Source organism: Phyllobates terribilis, unplaced genomic scaffold (genome assembly GCF_046119375.1).
Source record: "Phyllobates terribilis strain yellow unplaced genomic scaffold, ASM4611937v1 Scaffold_3__8_contigs__length_932513732, whole genome shotgun sequence".
NCBI classification, from domain to species: domain Eukaryota; kingdom Metazoa; phylum Chordata; class Amphibia; order Anura; family Dendrobatidae; genus Phyllobates; species Phyllobates terribilis.
The window spans coordinates 619,950,888-619,975,110 of record NW_027362763.1 but is presented as its reverse complement, the minus strand read 5'-3'; the positions used below and the strand labels follow the sequence as shown (position 1 = coordinate 619,975,110).

The following is a 24,223-nucleotide window of genomic DNA, read 5'->3' as shown; positions in this document are numbered from 1 at the left end:
TCTTTATACTCCTGCAATGCTGTTTCTGTATTCTCGGCCTTCAAGATTTTGAATGCCCTTTTGTTTTTGTCTTATTAAACTTTGTACAGTCTTATTTATCCATAATGGTTTCTTTTTATTCCTGGACATTTTATTACCAGAGGGTATAAATTTTCTACAGGATTCTAGTAGTATTTCTTTGAACATGTCCCATTTACGTTCGGTATCCCCAGTTACTATGACAGGGTCCCAGTCTACACGATTAAGCTCTTCTGTTACGGGTGTATCAGAGGTGACAGACAGTCGCGCTACAGTTCGTTGCAGGAGATCTCTATGTTTGGCATTACAGACATCTTCTTAGATGAGAGGCTGTCTCTAGAACCAAGCGGCGACCTCCCTCTGGAAATTACGGTAGCTCCCTGGCCTGGGTGTATATATACCTGGTGTGTCTGAGAGGGAGGTGCCGGCTATATTCATTTCTACTTGTGAAGGCTAAGCAAGAGCAGTACTTCGTATTCTCTGGAGCTTAAGGCCGAGTTCGCATTTGTCTGGAGTCGTCTAAAGTTAAGCATTAGTGATGAGCGAGTATGTTCGGTTAACCCTTTCGCCGAGTATACTCGGCCGAGCACCGAGTATTTATAGAATGCTTGGGCTTTAAGTTTTCTTCGCTCTGTGAACATGATTTGCAACTGTTTGACAGATTTAATACATGTGAGGAATGCCTGTTTTTCCAGCATTCCTCACATGTATTAAATCTGTCAAACAGTTGCAAATCATGTTCACGGAGCGACGAAAACTTAAAGCACGACCATTCTATAAATACTCGGTGCTCAGCCGAGTATACTCGGCGAAAGGGTTAACCGAACATACTCGCTCATCACTATTAAGCATTCTCCCCCTGTTTGTCTTCCCTTGTTGTCTATAGAGTTTAGTGGAGATCGACTAGTGCTCATCTACTCCCCTCCCTAGGCTTAGCCATACGCCAGGGAAAGACAGGGCGAGGCATGCGTGAGGTGATTGCTGAAGAGGCAATATAGGGATGGTAGTTGAGACAGGGTGACACTAGACCAGACTAGGAGGTCTCCACTTCCCCCTTTCCCTTGTGTCTGGGCTCCCTTTCCCTCTTCCCTCTGTGTTGCACTAAGTCTTTCCCACACCTGGTGTGCCATTATAGTTGGCCGAGCACATTTTGAAAAGGAAAACTGATATTTTTTTTCTGTGTGTTTTTGGGTGTGCACTTTTTTTTTCCTTTCTCCCTTGGTATGGGTTTAGTTGCAGAGCTTGCTGAGCGTCTGCACAGGCTGTCTCTGGATGTGAATGATCTCCGCGGTGAGGTACAGCAGCATCAGCGGTTACAGATCGCCAATGTAGGGGTCTCATCAGGTAGGCCTGTCCAGCCTGAACCCAAGGTTGCCCTGCCGGACGGGTTTGAGGAGGTAGGGACAATTTTTTTGTATTTAAGGAGGCATGCAAATTGGATTTCAAACTTTGTCCTTGCTTCTCCGGTAATGAGGAGCAACGGGTTCGTATTGTGATGTCTCTATTACAGGGAGATCCTCAGTCATGGGCGTTTTCGTTACAGCATGACTCGGTTTGTCTCCAGTCTGTGGAGGGGTTTTTCGGAGCTCTGGCCCTCATCTATGATGACCCTGACGGAGTCACCTTGGCTGAGTCTAGGCTACTTAGTCTTCAGCAGGGGAATCAGTCAGTGGAAACGTACAGTTCGGAATTCCGTAGATGGGCGACGGATTCCAAATGGAATGACTCAGCCCTTAGAAGTCGGTTTTGTGAGGGGCTTACTGAAAGGTTGAAAGATGCCTTGGCAGTATATGAAACCCCTTAGTACTTGGAGGCTGTCATGTATTTGGCCATACGTCTTGATAGACGCCTTTGGGATGGACAGGTGAGACCACCTTCTCCGGGGCCTTCTTGTCGGGGTTGTGTACCTCTGCCCGGGGAGTGGTCTGGGGGTGAACCAGTAGTGGGGGAGGTGGAGGAACCCATTCCGTTAGGGGGTATCTCTACAACATACATCTCCCCAGAGATTCGCAAGAAAAAAGGCGTATTTTTTTTTTGTGGGAAAAAGGGACATTTTGTTGGGACCTGTCCTTCAATTCCTAAACAAAAGGAGACTCGATTAACTCTTGGTAGTCTGGATTTGGATAAACAAGGGGTGCATTTGTGGTCAAACTGCAGTTCCCGCTATGTCCTGACAGCTGAGGTAGTGCTAGAGAGCAAAACCGAGAAAATTTCTGTATTTGTTGACAGTGGAGCCGGAGTCAAAAACTCATGGTCTTGCTTCCTGTGCTTTAGCTGAACCTATTTCCATCTTTTCCATTGACTCGGCGCTACTTCCACAGAACACATTTACTCAGATTGTACATAATGTAAAACTGAGAGTCGGGTGAGTTCATTGTGAAATAATTCCTTGCTATGTTCTGGACAATCTTCCCACACCGATTGTCTTGGGTATACCTTGGCTTGTTAAACATAATTCACTGGTGGATTGGCAAACCGGGGAGATTATTGAATGGGGAGATTACTGCCATGAGAACTGTTTAGAAATTTCCCTTGCTACTGTCTTTACGGAAATTTACCTGCTTTTCTGTCTAGTTTTGAGGGTGTTTTTTCTGAGAGGGGTGTCAGGATTTGCCTCGTCATTGTGCTTATTATGACTGTCCTATTAACCTGACCCCCGGAGCTAAACTACCGAAGTCCAGACTGTATAATCTTTCTGGCCCTGAGAGACAAGCCATGAAGGATTTCATTGAGGAAAGCCTGGAGAAGGGACATATCAGACCCTCATCTTCTCCCGTGGCGGCAGGGTTCTTCTTTGTGAAGAAAAAAGATGGCGGTCTATGTCCCTGTTTAGATTTCCAGGAATTAAATCAAATTACCATCCGTGATCCATACCCTCTTCCTCTGATTACTTATTTGTTCAGCCAGGTTGCTTGAGCTAAGGTATTCTCCAAGTTGGATTTAAGGGGAGCCTATAACCTGGTTAGAATCAGAGAAGGGGACGAATGGGAAACAGCGTTCAATACCCCGGAAGGACATTTCGAGAGTTTGGTTATGCCGTTTGGTTTGGCCATTGCACCTGCTGTATTCCAGCATTTCATAAATTATATTTTCCAACATTTGGTGGGGAGGTTTGTGATGGTCTATCTGGACGATATTTTGGTTTGCTAGCTTGATTTTGAGACTCATCGAGGGCATGTTAAGCAGGTGCTCCAGATATTAAGGGATAACAAACTTTATGCCAAACTAGAAAAATGTGTTTTCGCTGTTCAGGAGGTGCAGTTTTTGGAGTACTTGTTGTCCTCTTCAGGTTTTCGGATGGATCCGGAGAAGATCCGTGCAGTCCTTGATAATGTCACGACAACCTGAAGCCTCAACAACAGTTTCTGGGCTTTACTAATTTTTATCGGAAATTCATCCCAAATTACTCTGTTATTGTGAAACCCCTTACTGACATGACTAAGAAGGGGCTGGGTGCTTCCCTCCAGGCTTTTTCTTCCTTAAAGAATCATTTTGCCACTGCACCTATACTCAGTCAACCCTATGTTTCTCAACCCTTTATTTTGGAGGTTGATGCGTCGGATGTCGGAATTGGGGCTGTGTTGTCTCAGGGTTCGTCCCTTGGTAAATGGCGTCCATGCGCCTTCTTTTCTAAAAAAATTTGTCTTCGGCTGAGAGAAATTATGACGTGGATAATAGGGAACTTTTAGTGATCAAATTGGCGTTCAAGGAATGGCGACATTGGTTGGAGGGGGCTGTCCATCCTATTACTGTTATTACTTACCATAAGAACCTGTCATATCTTCAGTCAGCTAAACGTCTCAACCCTAGGCAAGCCAGATGGTCCCTGTTTTTTACAAGGTTCAATTTTGTTGTCACTTTTCGTCCAGGGGTCAAAAATGTCAAGGCTGATGCTTTGTCCCGCAGTTTCCCTGGTGGTGGTGATCATGAGAACCCTGCCCTGATATTACAGAAAGGGGTAGTCATTTCGGCACTTTATCTTGAACTGGAGAGTGAAGTGTTGGAGGCACAGGGGGATGCCCCTGCCTCCTGCCCTTCAAGAAAGTTATTTGTACCATTTGATCTGCACCGCAAAGTAATTAAAGAGCATCATAACTCTGTGCTTGCTGGGCTTCCAGGTGGTAAAGTAACTGCGGACCTCCACTCTCATCGTTTTTGGTGGCCGGGGTTGCATCGAGATGTGATTGAACACGTAGCTGTTTGTAGTATTTGTCCGCGTTCTAAGGTTTCACATACCCGTCCTTCTGGTACTCTTCTTCCACTACTTATCCCTAGTAGGCCATGCACACACTTATCCATGGATTTTATTACTGACCTACCGGTTTCTGCAGGCAAAACGGTGTTTTTTGGTAGTAGTAGATAGGTTCAGTAAAATGGTTCACTTCGTCGCATTGCCTGCACTTCCAAATGCTAAGACACTTGCTCAGGTGTTCATAAATGAGATTGTGAAGCTTCACAGGGTTCCCTCCCATGTGATGTCAGATCGGGGGACCCAGTTTGTTTCCAAGTTCTGGATGGCATTCTGTTCTCGACTAGGGGTGCAGCTGTCCTTTTCCTCTGCCTTCCATCCTCACTCGAATGGTCAGACTGAGCTTGTCAATCAGAACTTGAAGACCTGTCTCAGGTGTTTCGTCTCAGAAAATCAGGAGGATTGGGCAACCTACTTACCGCTGGCAGAATTTGCTATTAATAATCATCGGCAAGAATCCACTGGCAGGTAACCGTTTTTCGGTGCATACGGTTATCACCCACAGTTTGGTACCTTTAGTGGGGGAGGAGCTTGAGGAGTTCCTGAGGAGGAATGATTTGCTTCGTCACTCTCCTCGGTATGGCAGGGTGTTCTGAGTAATTTAAAAATCATAGGAGACAGGTATGAACTTATGGGTGACCGAAAACTCTTGCCAGGTCCTGACCTGAATGTGAATAACTTTGTGTGGTTGTCTACCAGGAATATAAAATTGAAACATCCTTCTTGGAAACTGGGACCTAGGTTTATTGGTCCCTATAAAATAACCGCCATCATTAACCTAGCAGCGTTTCGTCTTGAACTTCCTCAGGCCTTTAAGGTCCACATTGTGTTCCACGGGACCTTACTCAAAAAGTATGTGGAACCTCTTGAGCCCTCACCTCTACCACCGCACCTGTAATGGTTTATGGTAATCTGGAGTTTCAGATTTTGAGGATTGTAGATTCTCGTCTCCAACGTCGTTCTCTATAATACTTGGTGCACTGGAAAGGCTATGGTCCAGAGGAGAGGATGTGGGTTTCAGAGGTGAACGCTCCCAGATTGGTTCGTTCATTCCACACCTCTTTTCCTGAGAAACCGGGTCCTGAGTGTCCGGAGGTCACTCGTAGAGGGGGAGGTACTGTCACGGGTGTACCAGAGGTGACAGACAGTCGCCCTGAAGTTGGTTGCAGGAGATCTCTATGTTTGGCATTACAGACATCTTCTTAGATGAGAGGCTGTCTCTTGGACCTAGCGGCTACCTCCCTCTGGTAATTAGCTCCCTGGCCTTGTTGTATTTATACCTGGTGTGTCTGAGAGGGAGGTGCCGTCTATATTAATTTCTACTTGTGAAGACTAAGCAAGAGCAGTGCTTCGTCCTCTCTGGAGCTTGAGGCCGAGTTCGCATTTGTCTGGAGTCATCTAAAGTTAAGCATTTTCCCCCTGTTTGTCTTCCCTTGTTGTCTATAGAGTTTAGTGGAGATCGACTAGTGCTCATCTACTCCCATCCCTAGCCTTAGCCATATGCCAGGGAAAGACAGGGCGAGGCATACGTGCAGCGAATGCTGAAGAGGCAATATCGGGATGGTAGTTGAGACAGGGTGACACTAGACCAGACTAGGAGGTCTCCACTTCCCCCTTTCCCTTGTGTCTGGGCTCTCTTCCCCTCTTCCCTCTGTGTTGCACTAAGTCTTTCCCACACCTGGCGTGACATATTCCCTTAATTTGTTGACATTTGGTCAGTATTTTTTCTCAGGAGTGGGAAACAAAACCAGGAGTGGGTGATAAATGCAGAATTGGTGCACTTGTTTCTATTATACCATTTTTCTGATTGTTCCTCACCTGGTTTTGGATCTCACTCCTGACAAAAATTACGGACTGAATACTGACCAAATACTGATAGTGGGGCTGTGGCCTAAGCGTGCAAATCTCATATGTACTTGAGGGGGAGGGAAAACACCAAACTGAATTCTTGCCCCGGGTGCTGGAAAACCTATATACACCTCTGCTATAATGTGCTGCCAGTAAATTAAATGACATAGAAGTTAGGTAGAAGAGTAGACCCTTGGGAGAGGTCTGTCTGGATGCCATGGTTAATGCCTGGGGGTATCTGCAATCTGAACAATTCAGAGCTTAACAGGCATTCAAAGTTTTTAGAGAATCTTGCCTTGATAGGAAAAGACCAAGAATCCCCTGGAATGTAGAAGAGCTTAGACCTCCGCCCTGAACCAGTACCAACCAGAGAAAATTCTAGTGGAGGAGGTAGGCGTCTTGGGAGACAGAGACATGAGAGTCTCCAAATGCCCTGGCCTTTCAGGAAACACAACAAAAGTCAATCATCTGAACAACTTGCCTTAAGACTTGAATGGCCAGCGCTCCCATAGAAGGTGAAAAGATTGAACCGCTGCTAGTATTTTGTAACCCAGTTACCTTAGACTGAATGCAAAAAGGACTAGGATATGGTGGAGACCGCCTTGTGGACCGAGATAGTATGAGTGATGAAAATAAGCACTGAACTAGCCACCTCAAGGGGAGGCTTCATTAGACAGCTAATTCATCTAAAGTGGTACCCTACTCAGGGATGAAGGATCTACAAGGGCAGAGAATCTGGGGACTCCCTTAAAAAATGAAGCCCAGTGGCAGGAAGGTCAGACCGTCAAGATGATACGAAGTGACCCGACTCGTGGTCTAAGATACCACAAACTAAGGACTCCTACTGGCTGAGAAAGCCAAATCAAATGTAACCCACCACTACAAACTAAAAAAAAGTCTAGCTGAGTGAGGCAGTCACCCCTGCTTTTAGAATTAGAGGAAATGTCCCAGCTAAAGGTTGGAATCCTCAACTAAAAGGGAGCTATGCTCTTCGATCACGAAAAGCTGAAGCAAGGCTACCTGGACTGCTTGAGGCATGCACTAGAGAGGTCTCTTCTAGAGGGAAAATTTAAAGAAGTGCACATTAGTCTTGCAAATTTGCCAAACCGAGATTTCTCCATTTATAGGTCTGACTCTCGAGGACGAGGTCGGAGATCTGTTGATCACCTGTTAAATATGCCCTACTGACCCTGGATTGTGGTCAGAGTGCTGACTAGATGGCGTGCATAATCCGCCTTATGAGAGGGCTTACTAATTCTGCTGACCTGCTGAGAAAAGTGATCAGAGTATTGCCTATGTGATATGCGATACTCAGGGTCTCTGCTTGACTAGCTCACCTATGAAGAGGCACTTACCCTGTGAGATGATCATAGTCTTATCAGGATTGGTTGTGTGCTACCTTCAGATGAGCAGGCTGAGCCTGGTCTGACTCATCCAGGGAAGCAGCAAAAATGGCAAACACAGTTCTGGGATGCATTAAGAGAAGCATTGAGTCTAGATCACATGAAATAATTACCCCCCTCTACTCCTACTTGATCAGACCTCATCTGGAATACTATGTTCATTTCTGAGCACCACATTTTAAAAAAGATATTGAAAAATTGGAGCAAGTTTAGAGAAGAGCTACTAGGATGGTGAGCGGACTGCAAACTATGTCCTATGAGGAACAGTTAAGATATCTGAGAATGTTTAGCTTGCATAAAAAAAAGGCTGAGAGGAGACTTAATAATTGTATACAAATATCTGACAGGATGTCACCGTGTAGAGGGATCATCCCTATTCTCATTTGCACAAGGAAACACGAAAATCAATGGAATGAAACGAAAAGGGAGAAGATGCAGATTAGAAAAAAAACTGATTGTGATCAATGAGTGGAACAGGCTGCAGCCAGATATCTCAGGATGCTGTTCTTGCTAATTTAGGAGAGAGTACAGCGCACAGACTGTTTCTCTTGGGTGCTACACCCACCTGGAAGGTCTCTGCTTGCTGACCTGAAATACTCTGGGAAGAGGTCCAAGAACTCTGAGGCTTGATTGTTCTATATGACCTAATAATGAGAGAAGATGCTGGTTAAACAAGTCAGACTCACTTTGAGTGTGAGCACAGGTTTGCTTGTGTGGTTACATCCTACTAATGGAACACTGCCAGACAATCTCTCCCCTCTAAGAGAGGGGAGATAGAGTCCCATGGGTGATCTGTCTGGCAGAAAGTGGAACGTAATGGTCTGACCACTTGGAAAGTTATCAGAACATTGTCTGGTCAGCTACCAAGATCTACTCTTGAGGATTTAGCCATAGCTGCCCTTACAATGCTGAGAGGACTCAGCTAGCTATTCTGAACTATTCAGTAGCATGGCAGGTAATGTTTTGCTGACCAGAACAAAACACCCTTGTGAGAGACATCTGTTTGTTGGTCTGATCCATTGTGTAAAGTGGTCGGAGCACCGTTTGGATTAATTTGGGCTGTCTGGATTGGCAGCGAGACATCCCATTTTATAGAGGTATCTACTGGTTGTGCTGACTCACTGTGGGAAGTGGTTAGAGTGCCTGTAGATCGCTAAATATGCAATTAACCCTTTAGAGAGAACTCTTGGCTTGTCTGACTCGCTCAGGAACGAGGTCAGAGTGCTTAATTGATCATTTCAATGATGTACCACATTACCTTTTGCCAAAAGTAGCCAAAATCGTGCCCAGGTTGCAGATTCACTATCATGGGTGTGTCAGGGTTGACAGTCATACGGTTTCTGGCTGTAGAAGGTCGCTGCGTTTGGCCTGAGTCTGCGTGCCCACTATGCGTTTTTCAAGCGTTTTTGCCGCGGAATTTCCACAGCGGAGTGGCACAACCCGCTCTGTTACAAAGAGAGATAGGTTAGGTCTTTGCACGATAAAAAGACATAGGCAAAATAAGGCCTGAAACTCAGATCTGTATCTGCTTCCTACATGACACTAAGCTAAACTAAATATCTGAGTGTTGATATATCGCTGGAATCAGGTTCTTTGCCCCTATATCATTCATCAGTCAGATCGGGAAGCAAAAAGCTGGTAACAAATTGCAGTTAGTATATTTACCAAATCAGGAAAAATCTGTTCCATGCAATTAGTCTAGTCCCTATTGATTTGTTAGTAGGCTTAAAATGAAGGCCAAATATATGGGAGAGATCTTCATGTATGTGGAACCCCATTGATGGCCAAGTAAATGTAAAGTTGAATTGTAAAGAAGCCCATTGGGATTCTGTACAATTATTTTTTTTGTTTGATCAGTGTTAAAAATGTTGTCCATTATTTGGTCAACCCCCTAAAGTACAAAACATATTGAAAAATGTCAATATAAAGTAGGGAACTTCCACACTTCTGGTTACTCATGGGCTCAGGAAAAACGATTTTACTCTCTTCCCCCTCAAAAAAACCGACAAAAAAAAAACCTGTGAAATCTGCACTCGCAAAATCCAAATGGCCCTCTCCCTTGTGAGCCTGTGTGTGCCAAAACCATAGTCCGAGTCCACAGGGAAAACCCGCTTAACAATTTATTGAGTGTATGTCACCAGAAATAGAGGCTGGACAAAACATATTGTGCACTAAAATGGCAGATTTGCTATTTTCACTGTGCAACAACATGTGCCTATTTCTGGAAAACACCTGTGGGGTGAAAATAATCATGTGTAGCTACCAGAGGTGTGTAATTCCCATATTGAGGCCACTGGGGGTGGGGTTTTCTGCAGTTCTGAGGGCTCTGCAAATGAGACCTGCAAACTATTCCATGAAAATATGCCCCCCAAAAGTCAAATAGCTCTCCCTCCTTTCTGATCGCTTGTTCCTTTTTGAAACCATGATTTCTGGTCACATATATGGTATTGTCTCTTTCAGGAGAACTTTTTTAGCAAATTGTGGGGTCCATTTTCTCCTGTTAACCTTTGTGAAACTTTAAGCTCTGGAACTAAAACCACATTTTATTTTAGTGAAAAACATGTAGGTGCCAATACATTAAAGTTTTGTGGAGTGAAAAAAAAACCTTTAAAATGTTGCAAAATCTTGATGAAACTTAAAGTTGCGCAAATATTTTGCAATTTTTGGCGTTTTTAAGCCAGTCCTAGCCAACTTCGCCAAAATGGAAACCCATCTGTCTAATTCATCGAAATTTATGCCACTTTAGTGGCAGGGACTTTGATCGAAATATACCCCAGACCCAAACTTCCTCTTAATGAATTAGGCACACCTTACTATAACAATCCCACGCAAAAGGCAAGTCTTAATGAATTGGGTCCGTAACGTAATACCGTCACAGCCTGGTGGTATTAAATTCTATGAAATACCTGAAGTGTAAAAATACTCAGTGCACCCCTAGATAATCTGTAGTTTGTAAATTGGGTCACATTTGATGGGTTCTGGTTTTTTCTAGTGTGGAGGTTTCACCAATTTAAGATACACTAGGTAACTGCTCTCCTCCAAATTAAAGATGTCCGAGTGCATGCAAAGAAGCTAATCAACCAAATTTGCTTATCTGGTCAAAAAACTTCACTCAGAGTCTGAACCACACAAAATGGCATACTTTATTACGTAGACATGGGGTTATATAGTATTCTACTTCTAGGTGGGATTAGTAAAATTCATTGCTCTTTCTGATAGCTTGGCACACTGCAATTTGCTCATCCATGTATCTCTTGGCCTCAGTAACGCCTTAGGAATTCTGATGGGAGGGGTGAAGTCGTCACTCAGCGCCATCTTTGCCAACTCGACATGAATCTCTCTGTTAATCAGCCATGCACATGCATACGTCATTCCCAGGAAATCATTTAGTTGTTCATGTCTACAATAAGAACAGAAACTATTAGTTATATATTCATTAACTATTAACATAATCCATGTGCATATACACATTTGCATACATACATACACATAGATTATTCCATCATCTCTATATTAATTCACACTGACTAGGTAATCTATTAAAAGAAACTAATTGATTTTCTATAATATATATATTTTACCTTGACAGACCCCTCCTAAAATCAATTATTTGCTTTTAATATCCATATGCTAAAAAACAGAGGGGGAGAAGGAATTGACCCCCCCCCCCCCCTAAAATCAATTATTTGCTTTTAATATCCATATGCCAAAAATCAGAGGGGGAGAAGGAATTGACCCTATGTTAAGACTATTCTGGAACCCTACGATGTGGCGGGCGCCCCGTCCCTTTTAGACGTACCCACCGACGTTTCCTAAATCGAACCCATACGGAAACCTACAGGAAAGGGATGGAGACCCTAAAAGATCTAGTGACTGGGTAATCGAGGGCCACCCCTAACACAGAAATATGGATATTAACTTTACAAACCCATTTACTTCTGGTAATCTCTCTGGTACAACACCTTTGTTCTAAGGGGAACTGTTTGTTCATAAGCCTCTTCATTAGATTCTTCGGACAAGACGCTGACAGGTACTGCTGCATCTACTGTTTGCAATTAACCTCTTGACACAGGGAATCACACAGATTAGCAATACACTAATTAGAATTATCACACTTAGTAAAATAATTCCCCCTTGGATTAACCATCTCGTCCAATCTCTCATCTAAGAAAAATATTTATCTCAGGGATCAGTCACACCTAATTCCTTTCCAGTTCTTCACTTAAATCTGTCAATTTTTTGAGAGCCTTAGTAACTTTCCCTGTGGGGCCGGTATTGTCTGGGATATAAGTACAACAATGCTCACCTATCATTTTGCATACCCCTCCTTTTTCTGCAAGTTAAATAGCCAGAGCTATTCTGTTTTGGAAGGCCATGGTAGATGTGGGTGCTAGTTGGTCAGCTATCCCTTGTAATGCATCTTTGGTGTAATTGACAAATCTTTGTTGGTTATAATATATGTAATTTATCCAATCTACGTTCTTGTTAACGGTTATTATGGGTATTATGGACTCAAATCCCGCCTTCACTTGGTCTCGGGCCTTGAATTCTTCTGGTACCCCCCTAGGCACTCCGAGAACATCAATATATATGTGTGGGTCAAAAATGCCTTTGGGGCTAACTTCTCTCTTGGCCCTGTATGTACCTGAAAATGCAGCCTTTATTTCCTCTTTGGATAACTGGGACTCAGATATAAGGTAAACACACATTATTGCTTTAATTAAGGCACATTCCCCAGTCCATTTGCCCTCCAGTCTAGTCCTAATCTTCATGTCACCACAAATCCAGTGCACGTCACTCAGAGATTGTTTCTGGTCCTGGGCCTCTGTACCCTCTATAGTACTGTTATTCCCATAGTAACCTTGTGTAAAATTCCCTAAGAACTTCCCACTCCCCCTGGTATTTTTGAAACAAGTATAATTTCCTGGGTAGATGATTATTCCCTGTCCGGAGCTTGATATTCTGGCGGTAATGAAATATTTCGTTCTCCAGGGGATGCAGACACTGGAATTTGAAGTCCTGTTGATGTACATATCCAAGAGACACCTTTGCACCTCCTCTGGGAAAATTAGAGGGACTGTACCCAAATATGGCCTGGCCTTTGAACATACATAACAATCACTAAAGTTATGTTGGGTTGCTGTATACTTCATCCATTCTAACCACCAGTTATGATCTGAAAATCCCGCTTCTATGGTTAGGGTATCCTCATAAGTGGGATTGGCTATGGCTACCATACCTTCCATCCTGTGGTGCTGAGGGGCTAATGGGTTTATCTTCGGACCCACTTTATTAGAAATACTGGCCAATTTGAACTTTCCCATACCTCCCATCCTTCCTTCACTCCAGGATCCTAATATATATATTCCTCCATCTTGCTCTGCAGGGTTCTCTATGGTGATAGTCAACCCATTACATGTACCTATAACCCTACACCCAGGTTTAAATGGTCTTTTTAGTAGTTTTAAAAAGTCAAGCAAAGATTTCCCATTATTATCCTTTTTGTCCTTAGCAGATTGTGGTTTGTATCCCCAGTCGTAGTCACCTGTGTTCCACCCAACAGCACCCCAGTAATCACATTTTGTCCCCAGTAATTGTCAGTGACACAGATATAATGGTCAGCGTCCACCCACAAAGCTCTTAACAAGTCACTACTCAATCTCTCATACCTCTTACAAGATACTATCCTACAGTAATCAAATTGGAAAGTCACCACATTTTAGGAAGTGTTGTACCAAAAAACTGGAATATCATTCTCTTTAGTTAAAATTGCTTGGAATGCACGTGTTACCGTAACAAAGGCTTCCCCCATAGCTACCGTCATCAGAAAAAGGAAAATCAGGGTTGTGGGTCTGAGACCGCCTTCTTGCAATGGGATGCGTGGACCCATGATGTTCGGCCTTCGAACTTCACAGCCGTTGGTGATGTATGCAACACTTGGTAGGGCCCTTCAAATCTGGCATCCAGTGTGCCTCGCACGTGATTCTTTATCCAGACAAAATCTCCAGGCTGGATGCTGTGAGTACCTGGTTCAAGATCTGAGTCTGGAATAGAAGAGTACACTGTAGCATGTGTTAGCTCTTTAGCAAATCCGACAACAAAATTCACAAGCTTATCATTCCCTGAACTAAGCTGCTGTGGGTAATATCGACCCATTCTGGGTGGCACCCCAAACAAGATCTCATATGGTGTGAGCCCTGTGGGTTGTCTCGGGGTATTTTGGACTGAGTATAGGGCAATAGGCAGCACCTCTGGCCATGGAAGTGACAATTCTTTACTGGCTTTAAGAATTTTGTTTTTCAAAGTGCCATTCATCCTTTCAACCTTGCCGCTACTTTGAGGATGATAAGGAGTATGCAGGCCCAAATCCGCCCCAATCATCTCCCAGATTGATTTGGTAACTTCTGCAGTGAAGGCGGGTGCTTGATCACTTTCAATAACTTTTGGAATCCCGAATCTGCAGATAAGTTCTGCAAGAAGCCTTTTCACTGTAGTTCTAGCGGTCATGTTGGCTACTGAGTATGCTTCTGTCCAGCCGGAAAACATATCCACCACGACCAGAACATATTCATATCTTCGACTCATGGGTAATTGCATATGATCAATTTGGATTCTCTGGAAAGGATACTGTGACTTTGCCAGTTTCTTCTTTGGCACATGTTCTGTTCTTCCGCTATTACAAGTGCTACAAATCTCACAGCTCCTAGTATAGTTTGTAGCAAGAACTGAGATCTTGGGTGCTATATAGAGTTTATTGATAGCTGAAATCATCTGATTCTTCCCTCTATGTACCTTTCCATGAGCCCACTGAACCACTGCAGGATACAGTGCTCTTGGCAGACATATTCTTCTTCCCACTCTCCAGATTCTGTCATTACACAACGTTCCTCCCCGTCCAATCCATCCTTGTTTTTCTTCTTCCGTTACCGCATTCTGCCAGTTCACTAAAGTCCTGTGTGCCGTATTCTCTTCCAGTCTTTGCTCCTCTTCATCTTCTTCCTCTTCTTCTTCCAACCCCAAATTTATCATTCCCGTTTCTTCCTCATCCCCTCGTTGTCTCTGACTTCTGGTGAGCACAAACACCTCCGTACCCCCCGACACCTCTGCTTCCTCTGGAAATATTGGTTCCATAGCTGCTGCTTTTGCTGTAATGTCAGCCAGATGATTCCCCTTGGCTTCCTCCAAATTCAGTTTCCCATGAGCCTTAATTTTGATCACAGCCACTTGCCTAGGTAACTTCAGAGCTTCTAGCAGACTTCTCACTGCCGCTGCATTCCGGATTGGAGCTCCACTTGGCTGTCTTGTAGCCCCTCAGGGCCCATATCAGGCCAAAGTCGTGGGCAATCCCGAATCCATACCTCGAATCCATGTAGATATTGGCCACTCGACTCTGTGCGCACTTGCAGGCTTCGGTCAGAGCGTACAGTTCGGCCTCTTGAGCTGACATATAAGATGGCAGTGGTCCAGCAGAAACAACCATTGGTGGGGACACCTCCGCATATCCGGTATGGTAAGTTCCATATTCATCTGCGTATCTGGACCCGTCAGTATACATTATCAGATCTGCATCAGGCAGTGGATGTTCAGAGATAGTAGGTAGGTGAAAGGTTTCTGCCTTCATGACCTCAAGGCAATCATGGTCACTCGAATCAGGGTATTCATGGTCTTCTGAGGTCCCCCCTAAGTCTTCAGAGCAGTCCCCCCTTGACAGAGGAAGCAGAGTGGAGGGGCTCAAGACAGTACATCGCCGAAGAGCTATATTTTCTGGTAAAAGGAGATCACATTGGATTCTGACACGACGTTGCATAGATAGATGGTTGTGCTGGGTTTGTTCCAGGTGTAAGGCAGCGCTAGTCATCATAATGGGGGATACTCGCTGCACCGCGTCAATTAAAGCACACCAGCCACGTTTTTCAGTTGTCACACTTCAGCAGTTTATTGCACTTCATAACTGCTTATCACACAGTCCATCTTAGTGGCTCACCGGCATATTACACACATAGCATTCGGGAGCCTTTCCAGCGACAGACACATCCACTTGACTCCAGTTACAGCCCTCAGCTAGGCAACAACATAAATGTCCATATAACGCAGTGTTTTTACCTTTGGCGGGTTTTAGCTGCTTCAGGTTTATTCTGCCACCACTGTGGCTTTACGGCTTCCCAGATGGGGATCTCCAGCCCTCGTTCCTTCAAAAGGCTACTGGTATGTGGTCTCACCTCACATCCAGCCTTTGCCTTCCAGGACTCTTGCCTTCCAAGCCTCTGGCCCTCCAAGGCTACTGGGATCGCTTACACAGCTAAGGATCCAGCCTCCGCCTTTCAGGCTTCACCAGGCTTCAATAGGCCCCACTAGGCCTCACTCTCTAGTGGTGTCCCACACAGGAACAGGCCTCACGCCTTACACACACGCCCTGTGTCAAGACTACCAGGGTTTATATATCCTGTAGTACACACCCACAGGATCTGTGCTGATGTCACAGTCATGTGATCAGACATTCTGTGTGCACAGGACCTGCACTATGTCACAGTCATGTGACGAGTCACCTGAGGGGGAGGTACATGGTCAGCCCAAAACACATCCTGGACCATTACATTAATGCCAAGCAAGCCGCTGCATTACACAGGATAGCTTTCAAATCATGAGGGGCCAATATAGTTGTAGGATGGCCAAGTACAACATCTGCTCTTCTGTGGAAGAGTTCTGTAGCTGCCAGCACTGCTTTGAGACATTTTGGAGCTGTTTGCGCCACTGGATCCAAAATACTGGAATAATATCCGATGGGTATCATGTGGCCTGCATGTTTTTGTGCCAGAACTCCTGAAGCATAGCCACACGCTTCAGAGACAAATAGAAAGATGGAAATTCATAGTTGGGAATCCTCAGTGCAGGGGCTGAAATGATGAGTTCTTTCAACTGGTCCATTGCATCCTCAGCTTCTTGGTCAAAATGCAGGTCAAGTTCAGAAGAGTGGACCCGAACATATAGAGGTTGCATGAGAACTGATTCGTTAGGGATCCACTGCCTGCAGTATGTGACCATTCCCAGGAAAGCTTGGAGTTGTTTGACAGTTCTCGGTTACGGGATGTCACGGATGTCAGTTTTCCCTTCTTCAGTGGGATGCTTGGTACCTTGGGATATGCAATGACCCAAAAACACAATTTGGTACAACACCATTGTAGCTTTCGCAGAGTAACTTTGCATCCAATGGTGGCCAGAAATTGGAGCAAGTTTGGTCATTGTATTGTATCAATGTGACTTCAGGGTTCTCACTCTTCCAGGGTTGGAGACAGGTAGTTAAGGCCAGTGTGAAGTGATGAGGAGAGTTCTGAGCTCCTTGAGCCTTAACGGTCCATTTGTACTTTACTCCTCTGTGTGTAAAAGCAAAAAGATACTGACAGTCTGGATGCAGAGGCACAATGAAGAAGGCGTTTGCCAAGTTGATTACTGTAAAATGCATTGTATCAGGAGGAATTTCACTGAGTAATGTATGTGGATTTGGCACCACTGGGGTCTCCAGGATTGTAACTGCATTCACAGCTCTCAGATCTTGCACCATCCTAAATTTGTCCGGTTCTCCTCTTGCAGTTTTCGTCTTCACTGGAAACAATGGAGTATTAGCAGGAGAAACACAGGGAATTAATGCTTCTTTCTTGAGTAATTCTTGGATCTGGACATCTAATGATGGTTCTTGGGCTGCTTTCAGTGGGTACTGTGGAAGTCTGGGAATCCGTGCACCTTCTTTCAGGAAAACTTGGACTGGCGGGACAGGCAGTCGGCCTATATCATCAGGACCTTGAGACCAGAGTTCAGGTGGTATGCAGTCAAGATAATGGGAGGGCATGTACCTTTGTTCCTCTAATGATAACGGAGTAGAGACATCTAGATGCATTCCATTCTCATCATATGATATCTGAGCTTTAATTTCTGGAGTTGATTTGCTCCCAACAAATTAAGCGGGCAGGTGTCTGAAACGAGCAATCTAGCCAGCAGCTTCTGTTCTTTCTCAATAGGCAATGGAAATGTTAGTCGGGACGAGTGTGGTTTTCCATCCACTCCCACACATGAAAGGAAATCATAAGAAATAAGTGATTCATAGGGTAAATCTCTTGAGCAGGTTCTGGAGCAGGCCTTGGTACAGCATTCAATTGTTTCTCTATAGGTTTTGCAATAAGGAGTACCTTCTGTGAGGACATGTCCACGTATTCTGGCCTGGAGTCTGTAAGCTTCGCTGAGATTTCCTCTCTGAGTCCCCTAACAAATGAAGTGACTAGCAGATTCTGTTGGATCCTCTGACCTTCATCAAACCCTTGATCCTTGAACAGAGTATGGATTCTGGTGTAAAATTTTTAGACATTCTCCCCTGATTCTTGAGTACAGTATAATACACTGGTAGATAAGTCTGTGAGACACTCCTTTTCCCACTGCTGAAGTTGTTGACAAAAGGCTCCTCCTGATTGGTAAGTCTCCTTGTCTGTCACTTGGCTTCAGAGCTACTTGAATTATTGGCCAAAAGGCATCTCCCGCTTTAATACAGTGATTTCATGAAGATCTTTACAAGTGAATAAGTTTGTTGAATTTGTCTGATTCTTCTGATTTCTTCTGATTTCACTGCGAAACCGCGCCCATTGACTTGCATTGAGGAGACCGGGGACCACCGGAGAGGTGAATATAACGTTTTTTTTTTATTTCTTTTTACTTTTTAATTCTTTTTTTTTTTTTTACTTTAGATGCAGCATTTGAAGTATAAATTTCCTCTAAGTTTGTCACACAATATAAATCCATGCCAGTTGCATGGATTTATATTGTGTGACAAACTTATCAAGCCCTTTTCCAAGTGATGCTCAAAATCGCTTGGAAAAATGCTCGAAATAAACGCTGAAAAAATACCTGTAAAATCCGCATGAGTTTTTTCTGCCAGGGAGATGCAGAAATGCTCAGGAAATTTCTGCTTCAAGTCTGCATCGTGGGCACATAGCCTTAGATGAATTCATTGATTGGTGCACTATTAAAAATAGGGTTACTTGTGGGAGGTGTTTGCAGTTTTGGCACCTCAGGGGCACTGCATCTGGGACATGGCGTCCACAATCTATTCCAGCCAAAATTCCACTCTAAAACATAAATATTGCTTTACTTTTGAGCCTTGTCATGTGCCCAGACAGAATTTTCCTACTACATGTCGTGTATTGATTTATTCTGGAGAAATTTTGTAACAAAATGTTCAACTCCTGTCGTTAAATAAAAATATATGTGAAGCACTTGTGGACTCAAAATGGTCATTATTCCCAGAGATTTATTTTCTAAGGCGGTGTAGTTTAAAAAATTGGGTCATTTTTTGAAGGTGTCTGCTGTTTTGGCACCTCAGGGGTTCTGCTTATGTGACATGGTGTCCACAATATATTCTAACCAGAATTGAACTACAAAAGTCAAATAGTGCCTTTTCCCTTCTAAGCCCTGCCATGTTTTCAAACAGTAGTTTTGGCCACATATGGGGTATTGCCTTGTTGTAAAAATTAGGAATAAAGCATTATATTATTTTCACAGCCTACTTATAAAATTCTGTGAAGCATCTGTGGTTTCAAGATGCTCCCCACATCTCTAGATGAATTCCTTGAGGAGTGTAGTTTCCAAAATAGGATGATTTGTGGGCAATTTCTGCTTTTTGGCACCTTTAACGGGCTTTGAAAATGCAATGTGGCATCGGCAATCTATTTCATCTGAATTTACACTAAAAATAGACAAATAGTACTCCCTCCTTTCTGAGCCCTACTGCTTGCCCAAACAGTTGTTTCCGGTCACACATAGGGTATTGCCATATTCAGAATAAATTGCATAACAAATTGTGGGGTCCATTTTCTCCTATTAAAACCTTGGTGAAATTTTTTTAGATTAAAACACTTTTGTGGAAAAAATATAATTTTTCCTAAGACTTTTTTATTAATTCCAGTGCAGTACTTGAAGGGTTAATACATTTTCGGAATGCAGTTTTCAATTCTTTGCGGGGTGCAGTTTTAAAAATTGGGTACTTTTTATGGGTTTTCATATATTCCTCTCAAAATCACTTCAAAAGTGAAGAGGTCCCTAAAAAATAGGTTGTGTGAATTTGTTTTTAGAAAATAAAAAAGATTGCCGCTAAATTCTTAAGCTTTCTAACATTCTATCAAATGTAACAGTAAACCAAGAAATGTAAAACTGCAAGTAATACTTGACATACTAAAACACTTTTAGCAAACTAACTGCTGTGTCACTTGTGTTCTTCAGCGACCCATCACTTCTATATGTTGGGGCCACAGAGATTCCCGCCTTTTCCTGGCTTCTGGTCCATCTCTCTATGTTGTTCGTGTGGAGCATAGAATTGCTAATTTACAGCTTCTCTGCCAGCAAGCAATTGCCAGCTCTCTCCATGATGACAAAGATATCTCCAAACTTTCCCTGCCTCCTCGTCTCTGTTCTTACCTCACCACCGCCTTTATACCTACCATTAAGGTAAGTATTAATGTTTACTTTGGCTACATTAGTTATATTAAAATGGGAACCTGTCACTAGATTAATGCGGCCCGAATAACGGCTAGCATGAATCGGAGCATAGCTGCACGATAGCAAACAGGTATGGCGTTTTTCAAATACTGCAACATTTCAGATAAAACGTAGTTTGAAAAGCAGACCGGAGACTATAAGGAGAGACCTTACTAGTCCAGCTCAGCCCCTTGCTGGCTTCTTGCCACTCCGCTCTGCTCCAGTTTATTGACAGGATTTTCCCAAGTGTCTGCAAAGCGAGGGACCAGCCAGTCACCTGGAACAGGACTAGGCGAAGCTGGCCGGAGCCACATCGGCCTAAACAGGCTTCTCCCTGTAGTCTCTGGCCGTGTTTTCTCTGAAATGCCGGAGGGTCTCAGAGTAAAAAGTACCTAGCTTTAGGCTATGTGCCCACGATGCAGATTTTTTCCTGAGCGTTTCTGCATCTCCCTGGCAGAAAAAACGCATGCGGATTGTACATGCGGATTGTACATGCGTTTTTCCTGCCAGGGACAAGCGGATGTCAAGCGTTCTTCACATGCATTTCCGCATGCGGATTGTACATGCGGATTGTACATGCGGATTGTACATGTGTTTTCCTGCCAGGGACATGCGGATGTGAAGCGTTCTTCACATGCATTTCCGCATGCGGGTTGACAAGCGCTTTCCAAGTGATTTTAGCATCACTTGGAAAGTGCTTGACAGCTTGGTCACACTATATAAATCCATGCAACCGGCACAGACTGCAAGCAAGCTAAATTCAAATGATGTTTGATTTTTATGTGTGAGTCTGATGAGTGACTTTCTTGAAACATCAGAATCACAATGACTTTTAATCACCCTGAGTATTTTCATGGTTGATCTTATAAGACAAGAAAAGCTATCAGTTAGTATCACTTGACTGGATACCTTACTGGTAAGACATCAGCTTCTGAAACTACAGTGTTCGAGTTCAAGTCCTGATAGGAATAAGAATTATTATTTTTTTTAATTATGGCTGTTTAGCACACAAACTACAGGGGTGTTTTACTTTTAATATCTGACACTCTGATTGTCATCCTTACGTGTTAAGAGTTTCAGGCGCGCTGTCTATTTGCATGGTAAATTACATAGCCAAAGTAAATTGGGAGGCAATAATTTACTACATATCTATTTCCTAGTGACTTTATATTTGCATAATTTCTTAAAGGGGTCTAAAGCTAAAATGTCTTTATTGTAAATTTTTATTTCCATCCACCCAAGTACTGGCTGCAAACTCCCAATTTACTTTGGCTATGTAATTTACCATGCAAATAGACAGCGTGTCTGAAATTCTTAACACATCAGGATGACAATCAGAGTGTCAGATATTAAAAGTAAAACACCCCTGTAGTTTGTGTGCTAAATAGGCATAATTAAAAAAAATAATAATTCATACTCCTATCAAGATTTGAACCCTAACACTGTAGTTTCAGAGGCTGTTGCCTTACCATTAAGCTATCCAGTCAAATGATACTAACTGATAGCTTTTCTTGTCTTATGAGATCAACCATGAAAATACTCAGGGTGACTAAAAGTCATTCTGATGTTTGAAGAAAGTCACACATCAGACTGTAACGGGTCTGGGAGGCGGAACCTCTGAGCTACTATACAAGGGGGCGGTCCTTGTAAGGGAGCGGGTGGCGACCAGGGTAGACGGGCAGGCAGTCACAGCAGGTGACTGGGACAGTCTCTGAATGAACGGACAGGAGGTCACGGCAAGTGACCGGGGCAGTCTCTGGATGAACGGGCAGGAGGTCACGGCAAGTGACCGGGGCAGTCTCTGGATGAACGGGCAGGAGGTCACGGCAAGTGACCGGGGCAGTCTCTGGATGAACGGGCAGGAGGTCACGGCAAGTGACCGGGGCAGTCTCTGGGTAAAGGATTGGTACGACCTGTGGCGGCAGATGATAGACGTGAGCTCCCAGGTGAGCAGGCGAGAGTCTCTGGATAATCGGGTGGTCACAGCATGTGACGGCGGAGCCTCCAGGAAGACCAACAGACAGGTAGCAGATGAGCGCTCCCAGGTGAGCGGGCAGGAGTCTCTGGACAGGCGGGTGGTCACAGCACGTGACGGCAGAGCCTCCTGGTAGGCTAGCAGACAGGCAGCAGATGAGCGCTCCCAGGTGAGCGGGCAAGCTGGTCCTTAGACAGACTGACAGGAGTTGGAAGGCAGACCGTCGGACCTCAGGCAAGCAGGCAGGTAGAAGATGTGCGCTCCCAGGTGAGCGGGCAAGCTGGTCCTTAGACAGACTGACAGAAGTTGGAAGGCAGACCGTCGGACCTCAGGCTAGCAGGCAGGTAGCAGGATATCAGGCAGGAATTAGACAGTAGACTGGCAGGAATCTGGCAGGTATCTGGCAGGTAACTGGCAACGGGACCTGAGGGCTGAAGCAGAGTAGTGAACAGTGCTACAACATTGCTCGGGCACCTCCATTTTGGAGGAGGTGCCTTTTATATGGGAGGTCCTCCGGCAATTGGCCGGGGATTCCTTAGGACGGCGCGCGCGGTCCCTTTAAGAGAGGGGGAGCGCGCGCGCCCTAAGCACACTGCCGGGGAAGGGGCGCGTGCCGGAAGCAGCGGGGAGAGAAGCGCTGGAGGACGCCGCGCCAGGAGCGGGGAGGTGAGAGGGACGGCGTCTCTGCCTAGAACGGGGCAGAGACGCCGATGCTACAGTACCCCCCCCTTTAGGCCCCCTCTTTTTATGGCCAGAAAGAAATTTCTCAAGGAGAAGCGGGGCGTTGATGTTCTCCCTGGGTTCCCAAGTTCTCTCCTCAGGACCAAACCCCTTCCAATCTACCAGAAAAAAGGTTTTTCCTCTTACCCTCTTGGAGGCCAGAATACTCTCTACCTCAAAGATGTCATCAGCGGAAACCGGAGCAGGAGGGGCACCTGGATTTTTGGAAAAAAAGTTAAAGACAACGGGTTTGAGGAGAGATACGTGGAAGGAGTTGGGGATCCGTAGGGTGGCCGGGAGTTTTAATTTGTAGGCCACAGGGTTAATTTGCCTGAGGACTTCGAAGGGGCCGATGAATCGAGGACCCAACTTGTAGGAGGGTACTTTGAGCCGCACATGTTTGGATGAGAGCCAAACCTTGTCTCCCGGACGGAATTGGGGCGGATCCAGATGTCTCTTATCAGCATATCTCTTCATCCGCTCAGAGGAGAGAAGAAGAGCGGACCTGGTGCTCTCCCAAATAGTAGAAAATTCGCTGACAAGAGACTCCGCAGCAGGGTTGTCCACAGAAACGGAGACAGGAAGTGGAATCCGGGGATGTTGGCCACCGACTATAAAGAACGGGGATTTGGAAGAGGACTCGCTCTCATGGTTGTTATAAGAGAACTCGGCCCATGGTAGGAGATCCACCCAGTCCGAGTGGTGAGCATCAACGAAGTGCCGGAGGTAGCTGGACAAGATCTGATTGATCCGCTCCACTTGACCATTGGACTGAGGGTGGTAAGCGGAGGAGAAATCCAGGGTAATGTCCAGCAGCTTACATGTGGCTCTCCAGAAGCGAGAGGTGAACTGAACCCCACGATCCGACACGATGTGGAGGGGCAGACCATGGAGACGGAAGATGTGGCGGATAAAGTCTTTAGCCAGCTCGGGTGCAGACGGAAGACCAGGCAGGGGAATGAAGTGGGCCATCTTAGAAAAACGGTCAGCGACAACCCAAATGACAGTACAACCGGCAGAAACTGGAAGGTCGGTGATAAAGTCCATAGCGATGTGTTGCCAAAGAGCAGCAGGTACGGGAAGGGGCAGGAGATGGCCGGCAGGTAGATGTCGGGGAACTTTGTTACGGGCACAGGATGAACAGGCCGCGACGAAGTCTACCACGTCCTTACGCAGGGTAGGCCACCAGTAATGCCGGGTAATAAGTTGGAAGGTCTTCTTTTGGCCAGTATGGCCAGCTAGTTTAGAAGAATGTCCCCAGCGAAGAACCCTCTCCCGATCTGGCACAGCTACGAACGTCTTACCGGGTGGAAGACGAGTCAGATCCAAGGGGGCCACATTCATCACCTTGGAGGAGTCGATGATGTGCGTAGGTTCCTCCTCTTGATCGGAGGACAGTAAGGACCGGGACAAGGCATCAGCTTTGACGTTCTTGTCCGCCGGACGGAAATGAAGAATGAAGTCGAAGCGGGCAAAAAACAACGACCACCGGGC

The 24,223-nt window shown here is 44.9% G+C and overlaps 1 protein-coding gene across 3 annotated transcripts in view; it reads left to right on the top strand.

The window, feature by feature from the left end:
* TULP4 (TUB like protein 4) overlaps positions 1–24,223 on the top strand; it is a 589,117-nt gene that overhangs the window by 426,481 nt on the left and 138,413 nt on the right. For all 3 annotated transcript variants that reach the window (XM_073671511.1, XM_073671513.1, XM_073671512.1), the window contains one exon: positions 19,780–20,004. In XM_073671511.1, coding sequence (XP_073527612.1) covers positions 19,780–20,004 — 225 coding nt within the window. The remainder of the gene's footprint in view (positions 1–19,779; positions 20,005–24,223) is intronic.